At 40.3% G+C, this 10,059-nt stretch overlaps 1 protein-coding gene across 2 annotated transcripts in view; it reads left to right on the top strand.

Annotated features, from left to right (window-relative positions):
* Positions 1-2,937: 2,937 nt before the first annotated feature.
* The window catches only part of EMB (embigin), a 43,295-nt gene continuing 36,173 nt past the window's right edge, over positions 2,938-10,059 (top strand). For both annotated transcript variants that reach the window (XM_033111068.1, XM_033111067.1), the window contains exon 1: positions 2,938-3,370. In XM_033111068.1, the coding sequence (XP_032966959.1) occupies positions 3,028-3,370 (343 nt within the window). In that variant the 5' untranslated portion in view covers positions 2,938-3,027. The remainder of the gene's footprint in view (positions 3,371-10,059) is intronic.

The raw sequence follows: 10,059 nt of genomic DNA, 5'->3' as shown, positions 1-10,059 counted from the left end.
AGGGGGACAGGAATCTTGGGGGCATTGCAGAATTTTAGCTACCATAACCTATGACTTGTGTTTGTACTTTTGGGTTTTTGTTTATTTTCTAGTAATCATCAGTAGCAAATTTTTGTCTTCATTTTTAGTACTTTACATATTACTGTCTGATATAATGCTTTCCTCCAATATTATTTAAGTAAAATATTATTTTTCAATAAGCAGTAACCTATATCCACATTCTCATTCTCACTTTCACACCTTCCCAGGAAACTGTCACACACTTTTCACTCAATGACAGCTTATATCTTAAAAGAAAAAACAATTATAGCATTATTTTATAAACATAAGTTTATAAAAAAAAAACGTTTTTCCTATACTAATTTTCTAATAAGTAAAAAGAGAGCACACTACAAGTACTATTTTAAGACACTGTAGAAAATATAAAGAATTATAGAATCATTTCCAGGTACTGAAAAGTTATAATGTAATTGGGAAAGAAGATGGAATCACGTAACAAGTTGAATACCAATAAAATATTTAAATGGAAATTCAAGCCAAGAATGAAGGCCAAGTCACAAGTCTGTAAATTATTAATTGTCAAATTAATCCTAGGGACAGTATGAGTTCAGAGGAGAGTGTTTGGGTTATTTCTTGTGGTGACTCAAACTACCCCAACATTTAGTGGCTTCAAACAACAGTGTTATTATACCTCACAACTGAGCGGGCCAAGAGTTCAAGCAGGGATCACCCAGGCAATTCTTCTGCTCCAAGGAGCATCACCTGGGATCATCAAGAGGTGCTTGGCTGGCCTTGTCTAAAGGCTCCAAGGAGCAGTAGGTGCTACAAATCTAGCACCTACTGCTCCTTGGCCGGCTGCTCTCTTTCCACATGGCATCTCATTGTTCTGGGTGCTCTATGTGGTTTGGGCTTCTTACAGAAATATGATAGTCATATTTCTTTCCTGGCAGTTGTCTTGTCAGAGTGAGGAGAAAGGAAGTGGGTGCTGTTGTGGTTTGGATTTGGAAACTCAGTGTTACTTCAGCAATATTCAATAGGTCACAGAGTCCACCCATCCTGAGGGGAGGAAACACAGGACTCTCCTTCCTCAGCACACCTCATGATGAGGAGAATGTCAAAGCATTTGTGACCACATTTAATTCACCATGAAGGGAAATTTCAGTTTGGAAAGATCAGAAAAAGCCATACAGGGAAGCTATTATATAAACTGGTTTGAAAGGATATGGAGCATTTGAAATGAGTGGGGATAAAGCTAAAACTGTCAATATCTACGTATAAATAGTATCGATGGGAAAAAGACTTTCAAGATGCTTAGTGAAACAAGAATTATATTTCTCAACTTATTCTGCTCTAACAACAAAAGTGATAGTGGGAATTAGCCTCAACTTGGGCAAGTCATTTTTTCCAGTTCATACGCAGACAAATTCAACTGGAAAGATAAATGAGGTCCTTTAAATGAGGTCAGCTTATTTGAAGAAAGGTGAATTTGAGAGTCAAGATTATACAGGACTAAATGGGGGAGATCTGTTACAGTTCAGTTTGTTTTGAGAAGTGCTTACCATTAAAACTCTCTGCAGGCATTGGCAAATGTTTGTAGTTTTTTCTGTGACACGATGCAGCACAGCAAACAGGTGTGATTTAGCAACCAATGATCAGGCAATTTGGGTTTAGCAAGTTGGGCCAAGGTCCTGAGGGCGCCGTCAGGTAAAATGTTTAGTTCTTCAAGGTCTCATAAGGCTTTGTTCAGAAAGGCTTACTCATTATAACCATAATTTTCTGACTGAGAAGAGGAGGCTTTTCTTAGATTTGCAGTTATAGATAAATAGCTCTCTAGATTAATTACTGTGTGTGTGTGTGTGTGAGTGCATGTGTGTGTGTTTCTTGCAGTACATGCAGCCTATTTTGAACACAGTGCTTGCAACGTGGTAGATATTTTATATGGGTTAATGAATTGTATTACTCACAGTCTCTCAACACTGATTGAAATAATCTACACTCTTTTCCATTGTCGAACCAGAAACAGTAGAATATCTTAGTAACGCATACCAAATAAAAAGTAAATATTCCTGCCTGAACTGAGTGTACCTCTCGTGCAGCACTTCAATTTTTAAAATTTGTATGTAACATTTGCTTTCAACCCTCTTTTTCTGGACACAGATATATTTCGAATTTATGAATATCTGAACCTGATGTTCAAAAAACAAAGAGAAAGAAAACAAAGCTCAGGATAAATAATCAAAAACAAAACAAACACCTTTTCAAGTGTTATAACTTCCTGGGGAATCATCAGATCTTACTCTTTTGTTATAATGGAGATTCTTCCTCCCTGCTCTGACAAAGCAATAGCTTTTAGTTGTTTTATTTTATTTGGTCAAGAGCACTGAAAACTCCAAGCTACAGCCTCACTGGGTAAGGAATAGCATTGTAAACAGTCTTCAAGTTCGACTCAGGTCCACAGGTTTGTGCAGTTTACATAGTAGTTATATTCGGTAGTTTTTGTTTGTTGAGCTCTAGGGGTTCCTCAAAACCTGTTAGGCCAAGAAACAAAAGGAAAAGAAAACACACACACTGTAGGGCCTTGGGACTCTGAAACCTTCATCTGGAGAGAACCGGTTAAGCCTTCAGAGACTGGAGGCGAGGGTGTGTGCAATTGGTACTTGGTACACAGAGCAAAGAAACATTAGTCCAGGATGTAACGCAAACTTGTCTCCTTAATAACCCAGGGGTGTCAGGGGAGGGGGTTGCGAAGAGTGTTCTCCTCTCATTTGTCCCATCAAAGTAAATAAGTGAACCCTGCTGCAAATGAACTGCAAAGGATAGTCTGCAGACATATAAACATTATATATATACGATATAGTTTCAACCCCTCCCACAGGAGATCAATTAGACAGCAAGTGCCCCGCGTCCTTAGCAGGCTCCGTCTCAGACCTGCCAGAGCCCAGATGGCAGAGGCTGGAGAGGATGCCGCTCGGATGTGGCCACCGCACATCCGGGCGCGCCTGCAGCGGACAGCGCGCTGCATAATTGATGGGGGGCCGGGCGCAGTTCTGGGTCGGCCTTGGACGCGGTGAGAGTGTCTCCAGGGAGCAGGGCAGGGCAGCCGGGCCCCTCCTACTTCGCCTTTTCTCGCGTGTCGCGTCCCTGGAACTGGCATCGGGCGCCGGGCCACCAGCGAGTATGCGCAGGGACTCCAGGCACCGACACTGGTTTGCCGAGGGAGCCGCCTGGGTGAGAAGAGCGGCGGACTCACCGACAACCATGCGCACCTTCCCTTGCCGGCGGGGACCCCCGGCGCCTCCGCCCCTGCCGCTGGTCCTCCTGTGCTTCCTGGCCGCTGCGCGCCCGAGCTTGGCGGACGGCCATGCCCCAGGTGTGACGGGTGCAGGACGGAGGAGGGGACTGAGGGCGGGAAGGAAGGGGCGCGGGAGGTGCGTCCCCGCTAGCGGAGGGCTGGCCGGCGCACCCAGGCGGGGGGTGTTGGTGAGAGGCGCGAGGATGCTGGCGGCCGCAGGTGGACCCGGGCGGCCGCCTTCTCCCTCCCACTGGCCACGCGTGGGTTACCTAAGCTGGAAGAGGGGACTGGGAGGCTCGTGTTCCTCCGCCCCGGCTCCTGAATTTGGAAACAACAGTGCCTGGGAGTTGGGAGTAGGGCAGTGTCAGGGTGCTCCTAAGGAGAGGGCGGTAGGGTGTGTGGGTGCCGGCGGGCGCTGGCCGCGAATGGCCTCTGCGAAAGGGGCAGTATTCCGAAAGCCATAGTCTCCAAGGCCGACGCTCTTCATCTGAATTGATAGTAAGGCTTAAATATCACCTCCTCTTCTTCCTAGCGGGTAGATTGGCTTTGGGAATGTGAAACAACAACTTAACAACGACAACCAAGCAACCAAACAAAGCCCACAACTCATTGGATTGTGTATCTTTTTTTACACCATGCTCTTTGACAATGAAGTTTTCCGTGGTGGTTGTTTCGTTAAAGACACTTTGAAAGTGGTATTTATGTGCAGAACATTATCAAAACCAAAAGCGAATTTGCCATTCTAGCTTCACGTGTTTATAGTTACTTTTTATGATGAAAGTGTTCCATCTAATCTACTTTCTAATACACATTCCTGCGTTATGAATTTCAGTGTTAGCAGCCAGTTAGGATAATACACCGCCTCACAAGTTGGCAAACATTGCCCATCAGTTAACTAAAATTGGGATATTGTTCTACACAAGGCTTTCAACTTTTCATAGGAATTCATTTTTATGAGTTTATAGCATGTGGATTCTTCATAATCTATAAAAGATGGAAAGATAATCAAAGATACGATTATTATTATTATTTTTTTAAATAAATGTCCTTTAAAAGGCCTCGTTCACAACTTGGACAAAACACTTTTGGGCTGCTTCAGTTTCCAAATTTCCTTGCTCCACATCTCTTCTTTATTCGTACCACTTAAAAGAATTGTCCAGCACAGTTTTCCTCTTCAAGCTATCCTTAATTCTTCTATCCCTGATTCACCCATCCTTCACCTCAAAATATTGCAGTTGTGAGGACCAATGCATTCTGGGTTAGTCCTAGAACGTTGGTTCTCTATTTGGCTGTATGTTAGAATTACTAGGGAGTTTAAAAATACTACCTGGATCCTGCCTTCAAAAATTCTGATTCAGTTGGCCTGGGATTCAGCCTGGACATCAAGAGATTTTTTAATTGCCTTGTTATTTTAATCATGTGATCCTATGCAGGTTGAAAACCTGTACTTTAAAATGATATGGCCTAGAGAATGCACCGTTGGGTGGATATTTATTCTGTTGGCATCAGAGTCAGGTTCAATTTGACATTCAGAGCAGACTTCTAGAGAGAAAGTAGGAAACAAGTAAAAGTGGAATAAATTAACAAAGTTGTAATTAAATGGGATGGTGTATGTATTATGGCAAATGTCTGTGTGTATATATATACACATATATATACATACACAGACATTGTATATATATATGTATATATGTGTGTGTGTGTGTGTGTGTGTGTGTGTGTGTATAAAAGTCCTGTCCTATTAGCTTCACTTAATATGGAATAATATGCCATATAAAAGGCATGAAGTTAGCATCCAATTTTAAGGGAGAATTAAAAATTGTCAGACAACTTCATCTTGTTTTATAGATTCTGTATTGATCTCTGTGAGACTCAATTTTCTCTTTGCTAAAGGACATTGTGAAGTTTACTGCTACTTTTTATCTAGATGCTTTGAACTTAGATACAGATGTTCTAGAAACCTAAGACTATTGGCCAAATTTTCATAAAAATGGTTATAATTTTTCACATTTACTATATAATTATGTGCATTGCCTACACACTGCATTATGCAGTTGATAGCCCTATGGGTTAGCTCTTATTGGCCCTGACTTTGAGATGAGGAAATTGGAATTTAGGGAGGTTAAATGATCGCCTAAGTACACATAATTAATTAAGCAGTAGAGCAGGAAATTTAGCATTGTTCAATCCAACCCCTGAGCCTGTCTTCTTAAACACAATACTCAGTTGTCTCCGAGATAATTGGATGTCTATGAAAGTTTGGAACCACTGACAAAGAGCGCAGTTGTGAAGCTAAATGCTTGATTTGAGCTGAAGGACATGCTGACACAGTGTGAGTCCTGCAATACAGTGAGGCACAGGACTCACCTTAACTCTTTCAGGCTGTTTCAGTTAAATAAGAATAGTAAAATATCTCTGTAAGGAGAAATATGACTTAAGTGGGAATATTCAAACATCTTTGCTTTTACTATTACGTGGAACAAATTGAGAGACTGGCTTGTGTTTATCTTTTGAAAAATGTTTGCAGGGGAGTCATTTGAAATGATCATTTTTAACTTCTAGAGTGACATGGCCTACATGCTTTATCAACCCCCATCCTTTCTATATGCCCCCCCACCCCAGAACAACTGCCTAATAAGAAATATTTATTGGAATAAATATTATTTGAGCACCTAGATGTGCCTGATATTGTGTCAGTCTATATCTAAGTAGAACTTCAGCAGTTTTTAACCTTTCAATGTGTTTAATATGTCCAAAGGAACAGGTTGACATAAGCCTATATTTAATAGGGTTGTATCTGATACATTAAAATAGTGATACTAAGTTTATCATATTTAAAATTACATTATGTAAACATTTTTAAAGATTTGGTTCAACTGTCTCTTCCTTTTCCTGGTCTTCTGTCCCCGCCTCTTGTCCCTTTTCTTTTCCTTCCCAGAATGAGGCCTATAGCCAGGAAGTGGGTATCCTCCTGTGTTGGAGGGTGGGAGCCAGAGGGGCCCAGATCAGGGAATTAGAAGCTGTGCCGGGTCAGGATGGTGTCCAGGAGGAGAGTAGCCCTGTTGTAGTGTTTGAGCCTGAGCACAGGGAGGTGGGCGCTCCTGCAGAAGACTGGCCTGGTGCTGGGCTTCAGAGCTCAGCAGAGTGACTAGGCCTTAAGCGCAGGGCCTGCAGGACATGTAGTGTCTAATGCTGATCAGGGGATGGAGGTAAAGCATGCAGGAGAGTAGACAGCGCAGGGTGTTGGAGCCTGAGTGAGCAAGACATCTTTGGGGTCAGGTGTGGCAGCGGCAAAGGGAGATGAGTTATATATAGGGTGTTTGCGCAATTCAATAAAGCTAGTAAGGATAATAAGATACAGGTTTTTCAGCAGTAAAGAAGAAAATAAAGGCGGACAACTAGAATGAACCTTGTGGTGTTAGATTGTAATTTGCAGCCTTAGTGTGAATTCATGACTTTAAATATCTGTCTTTTCCACTCTTATATTTACATCTGTATAAACAGATATATAGATATAAATGTGTATATGTGTAACTATATGTATGAGGCATATGGCATATATTTATTTACATAATGGGTATAGTACTAATGTATATAAATATATGTATGTATATGTATATATAGTGTGATCAAACAATATGGTGAATGTTTAAATAAAACATTTATTGCAGTAAAAGACATATTGCCATTAATCCCCCTCAAAATACTCCCCTCGCTTTGAACACACTTATCCCCTCATTCTTTCCACTTTCTGAAGCAGTTCTGGAAGTCCTCTTTCATGCGTTTCCTTACTTCATCCTCCATCATAACAATGCTCTCTGTCACACATTGCTTCTGGTCAAATAAATTTCTGTCAAATAAAAACATTACGGTGAGTCCTCATCCACCGGATCTGGTACCATTTGACTTCTGGCTCTTCCCCAAAGTCAAAATGACCATGAAAGGTAAATGTTTTGAATCAATTCAGGACATCAAGGCAGCCACGACAGCACAACTAAAGACACTCATGAAAGAGGACTTCCAGAATTGCTTCAGAAAGTGGCAAGAACGATGGGATAAGTGTGTTCAGAGCAAGAGGGAGTATTTTGAGGGGGATTAATGGCAATGTGTCTTTTACTGTAATAACGTTTTTAAAACACTTGCTGTATTTTGTGGTCACACCTTGTTTGTATGTTGTATGTGTGTGTGTATGAATATGCACGCATGTATTCTTAACTCTGTCCACGGAGATGGAGCAGTGATTTCCCAATAATGATAAGTATGCTTAGCACCCAAATCTTAATTCAAAACACTATTCTTTACTAATAATGACTAGGACTTATTGGAGAAATGGCTGATTTTGGGCCTGAGATGGTGAAAGTATAAGATAAGCCAGGAACATCTTGTGCCAGAAAGCAATGAAGTACTCAAAGAATGATGGGTAATGTCAAAAGGATACAGGAGCCCAGAGTGAAGGGGCTTCCACTAGACAAATCTGGGACAGAATAAATAATAATACTAATGGACTAGTATTCATTAGTATCCACTGAATAATATCCATTGAATAACATTGGTATTCATGAGTATATACTGTATAAATTAATTAAATGAATCAATTAAAAGTTTGATAAGGCACAGAATATTACATAGTTTTAAAGTAACTTCACACAAAATTTTTACTAATGAAAAGGGAAAAAGAGTAACTTTACGGTGGAGAAGCCTGCCAGATAGCACTTGAATCAAATGATCGAAGTGAAAATTATCAGTAAAGAGAGAAATAAAAATTGTATGCCATCTGATAGGATGCAATGAGAAGAACACAATCACCTCTGATATCCCTGCCAAAGATGTCTACTCTGAGTCTAAACATATTACAACATAACTCTCCTGGGACTTTTACAAGTATCAGTCAGAAAAACTAAAGTTTTTCAGAGTGAAGGAGAAAAGAGGGATATGGCAGCTAATGGCAACATGGGATTCTGAGCTAGAACCTTTTGCTGAAAAAAGTACATTTCAACAAAAGGACTTTTGTCGAAACTCAGATGAGGTGTAGGATGAGATGGTAATGCATAAACGCTTAGTTCCCTATTGTAATGTCAGTATTGGGGTGATGTGGGGTTATGTCCTTTGTAGTAAATATACAGTAATGTTTTAGCTGGAAATGAGTCATCAGGTCATGAACTTATTCTCAAATGGTTCAGCGGAAAATTCTTTATTCCGTACTTGAAACTTTTCTGTTAGTTCTAGATTGTTTGAAAAGAAACAAAAAGAATTTCAACTGAGAAAGTCTGCGTTAACATAGACATTAAACCACAAGGAATAGTTGAGAAATGGTCCTGAGTGTATTTATAATAATTAGGTACCATTTTCGAAAGGAGTATTTGTTCTCAAATAGTAACATTATGTATCAAGGTTGTTCGTCCTAACCTGTCATCTTTGAAGTTACTTTTGTATAGCTGGCCTCCCGTATTTCACAATAATACATGAACCATAGAAATAAACAACTTAGGACCTACACACATTGACATCGAAGGAAAAAAAAACCCTTATATTTTATTAAAAGAAACTCTCTATCCCTAATGAGACATAGTCACTATTCATAGTCACTATTCATGCATAACAAAACATCTCAAATAATATATTATTAGTAGAGGAATAATAGATGTTATCTTTAAAAATGGTGTTATTCTTTTAATTGAAAAATTATATTTTTCTAGCACTTTTAAAGTTATTGTGGTTATGTCATTACTAATGTATCCTTTCTCTCAAGACAGAATCTTTTTTTTACACTCTTATAATTACATAGTTCTGAGATCCTGAAAGGGAATTGAGATGTAATATTTGATTGATCTTGAAGCCTAAAGTGCTTCTGTGATGTAGCTAAGAGCCTCGAGCTAGCTAATAGCTATAACTTGTTTCCTGGTTAGTGTTTCAAAACCCATCCAGTAACTGGTGCTTCTTCGTAAAAGGTCCTCAAGGTAGGCTCCTGGCAGGAGGGTGTGGTTAGCAGGGAAAGGATGCAAGAAATGTCCATGTTTTAAAATAACTGCACCTAAGCTATGTAAGAACAGGACCTCAGGGTGACAGGGCCATGGAAGATTATTAAATATCACATTGAAGAATCAGAGTTGAGGATGTACCTGTTTTGAAATGAGGGTTTCTCAATCTTGGCATTATTGACATTTGGGGCTGGATAATTCTCTCTTGTTGGGGGCTGTCATGGTAAGATGCTTAGCAGAATCCCTGGCCTCTGCTTATGTAGTGGGTGAGTTGTGGTCCACAAAAAACAACAGTCCAGTCCTCACCCTTGGTATCTGTGAGAGGGACATTATTTGAGAGTAGGGTCTTTGCAGATGTAATCGAAATAAAATGAGGTCATACTAAATTAGGATAGGCCCTTAACTCAATGACTGTGGTCTTCAGGAAAGAAAGGAGAAGGAGATTTGGATACAGAGACACACACACAGAGGAAAGATGACCCTGTAAAGACAGAGGTAGAAATTGAATGATGTAGCGGAGAGTCAAGGAACACCAAGGATTTCTGGCAACCGATAGAAGCTAGGAAGAGTCAAGGAAGATTCTTCCCTAGAGCCTTCAGAGAGAGCAAGGCCCTGAACCTTGATTTCAGGCTTTTAGCCTCCAGACTAGGAGAGAATAAACTTTGGTTGTTTTACGTAAGCCACCATATGCATGGCAGCCCCAGGAAACTAATATAATCTTCTAGATACAAGTAATAACCTTCCCCAAGTTTGACAACTAAAATATCTCCAGGCATTGCTCCCTGAGGT

This window comes from Rhinolophus ferrumequinum, chromosome 7 (genome assembly GCF_004115265.2).
Source record: "Rhinolophus ferrumequinum isolate MPI-CBG mRhiFer1 chromosome 7, mRhiFer1_v1.p, whole genome shotgun sequence".
Classification (NCBI taxonomy): domain Eukaryota; kingdom Metazoa; phylum Chordata; class Mammalia; order Chiroptera; family Rhinolophidae; genus Rhinolophus; species Rhinolophus ferrumequinum.
The sequence above is the reverse complement of the archived record's forward strand: the minus strand, read 5'-3'. Positions and strand labels throughout refer to the sequence as shown.